Here is a 2,511-nt window from a genome sequence, read left to right on the forward strand (position 1 = left end):
TGGGATTTGGATGCAGTTGAAATAAATAAGCAATTATTATAGTGGCTTTCACAGGTTTGTACTCTCTGAATAAAGAATAAGCTCTTACATGAAAAGCTAACCATAGTTGTCAGCTAGATGTTTTGCCTGACTTCTAGGGTAGTAAGTGCCTTGTTTAAAACAAACAAACAAATTGTGTATGTGTGTGTGTTGAAACAACTTTTGGCAATAAGGTTCAAAGGGGCTGATTTATTTAAAAACAAAATTGATTTTTGTTATATGTTATAACCTGGGCTCATATTATTTATAGGCGAGTGGCTGAACTGTTTATGTTTGATTTTGAAATCAGTGGCATCCATCTAGACAAAGAAAAGGTAAATCTTTCTTCTTTTTTTGACTCTTCCTATTTTACTGACATTTAGTTGGTATCTTTGTTGCTACGGTCCTTGTATATATTGCTTGAATATTATAAAAATGCTCAGGTCTTTTATCTGTCATGAAATTCTTCTTTAGGCTGTGTTTGAATGTAGTGCTCTTTGGAAGTTGGCCTACCACCCCATGATAATTCAGATTAAGAAAGATAAGACAGTTTTGGTGTTTTAGATGTCATGGAATTACGATGAGATGGGCCATCTCAGGAAAGACTGACTAGGAAAGCTGATGTCACCGAAGATGGGAGTACAGGCACTATCATTAAGACCTTTACATGAGTGTATTTGTTATATCATACATGTCCTTGACAGAGCCATACACTTTTGTTCTTACGGTAGTGAGTACAGGTTTATGCTGGGATGCATGGCCTTATACCTCGTGCGGCCCCTCGGTTTACAGATGTGGAAACCAGGACAAATGATTTGTTCACGTTCCTGTCGTTCTAAAGCTAGCCACTGCTCTTTCTAGCATGTGGCATTCTAGGTATCAAGCCTCAGGGTTGGAAGAATGGAGGTTGTGGGGGGGATTTGACACCCATGAAAGACCAGCCTGCCCCATGGTATCTCCCTGAGCCACCTACAGGCTAGACTGTTACAGTTATGCATTTTTGTTTTAAAGATAGATGTTTTTCCTAATAAATATAGTATAATTAAGCCACTTACCTATGAACAGCAATTAGTTTATCACAATATCTTGGAAAGTAGAAAGCAAGGTCTTGGGGATACGTATCACATATAATGTATATTATCATTTAGATTAGTGCTGGGTTTGGGTGATGCTGGAGCCACTCACACATGGCTTTCATGGCTCAGCACGTGATTCCTGGTCTGACTTTGAGCTGGGATGTGCCTTCCCAGCAGCCTGTGAGGCTGATGGGCTCTACTGTAAACTCGCATTGCCTGAAGTGACCAATTTGCGCCTCTCCAAACCAGTTAGTTCTTCATTAATACCTCTCTGTAAAATAAAATTCTGGAGTCAGGTTGTATTTTTTCCCTTCCCAGTGTTCTCATATCTTAATTAGTGACCAAGTCCTTGGATTGTTCCTTTAGACCTGTGTGTATCTGCATCCCCAAAACAAGTCACCTTGATCCTTATCACCAATACCTGGGCTGTCCTAAAGGCCTTTGTCTTCCTAACACTCATTGTAATTCCATCAACTGAGCATTTGCTATTTTAAAGCATATGTTTTTCAAGTCTTCACAACACCTTTGAGGTTGGTACTACTGTGAGTCCTGTTTTATGGGGAAAGAAACTGAGGCACCTAGAGATTGTGGCAGATAATTTTGTAAGCCAGACAGACTCCAGAGCCTGCACTGCCTGTGCTGCTCACCAGCTCTGCCTGGCTGAAATCCCAGGAATCCTTTAACTTTGGGCCACGTTGTGGTCTGGGAAGCTTTTATCAGTCCCCCCAGGTGGAATTTTGCATTCATCTGAACTCACATTCTACTTATTTCACTCATATGGCATTTATCTTTAACTGCCTTTTATGAATGATGCTGTTATTGCATCGCTTATTATAATAATTATAGTCTTATCAAAGACCAAGAGCATGGATCATGGTTTTTAATGCATTACCAGTTTTTGACTCAATGTAATATTGAATGAACGTATGTTGAATCATAATAATGCTAGCTAACAGTAATCAAGTTTGGTATCTTCAGAAGGAAGGTTGCTAACAGAGAATATATTAATGGTTTTATTGTTTTATATACTTTCAAAACTTTGCTGACAAATGGTGTATGTTCAGTTTCACCAGCATAAACATTGCTGCTTTTATCTAACATGTGTTCTTACAGTATAGCTGCTCTTTCCCAGCAAGCACCTCCCCAAGGAACCATCAACATTAAAGATGTAACCAACTCAAGTAGTCCTGCTAAATTCCTCTCTCTTGTAACTTCCATGGCTGTTCTCACAGGTGCTCCACTAGGACAGGATATAAGGAAGACACGTTACTTTTTTAAAAAGACAGATCATAAAATAAATCTACTAACCTAATCTACAAATCATAAAGCCTATATTCTTTCCAGTTTATTTCATATTTAAATTTTTACTTTAAGATCACAAATGAATATAATTTAAAAGGTTAAAATTAATAGAACT

At 38.2% G+C, this 2,511-nt stretch overlaps 1 protein-coding gene across 1 annotated transcript in view; it reads left to right on the plus strand.

The window, feature by feature from the left end:
- MIPEP (mitochondrial intermediate peptidase) overlaps positions 1–2,511 on the plus strand; it is a 156,178-nt gene that overhangs the window by 22,488 nt on the left and 131,179 nt on the right. Inside the window, exon 4 of the mRNA XM_012649873.1 lies at positions 290–353. Coding sequence (XP_012505327.1) covers positions 290–353 — 64 coding nt within the window. The remainder of the gene's footprint in view (positions 1–289; positions 354–2,511) is intronic.

The sequence above is a fragment of the Propithecus coquereli genome, unplaced genomic scaffold (assembly GCF_000956105.1).
Source record: "Propithecus coquereli isolate 6110/MARCELLA unplaced genomic scaffold, Pcoq_1.0 Scaffold306, whole genome shotgun sequence".
Classification (NCBI taxonomy): domain Eukaryota; kingdom Metazoa; phylum Chordata; class Mammalia; order Primates; family Indriidae; genus Propithecus; species Propithecus coquereli.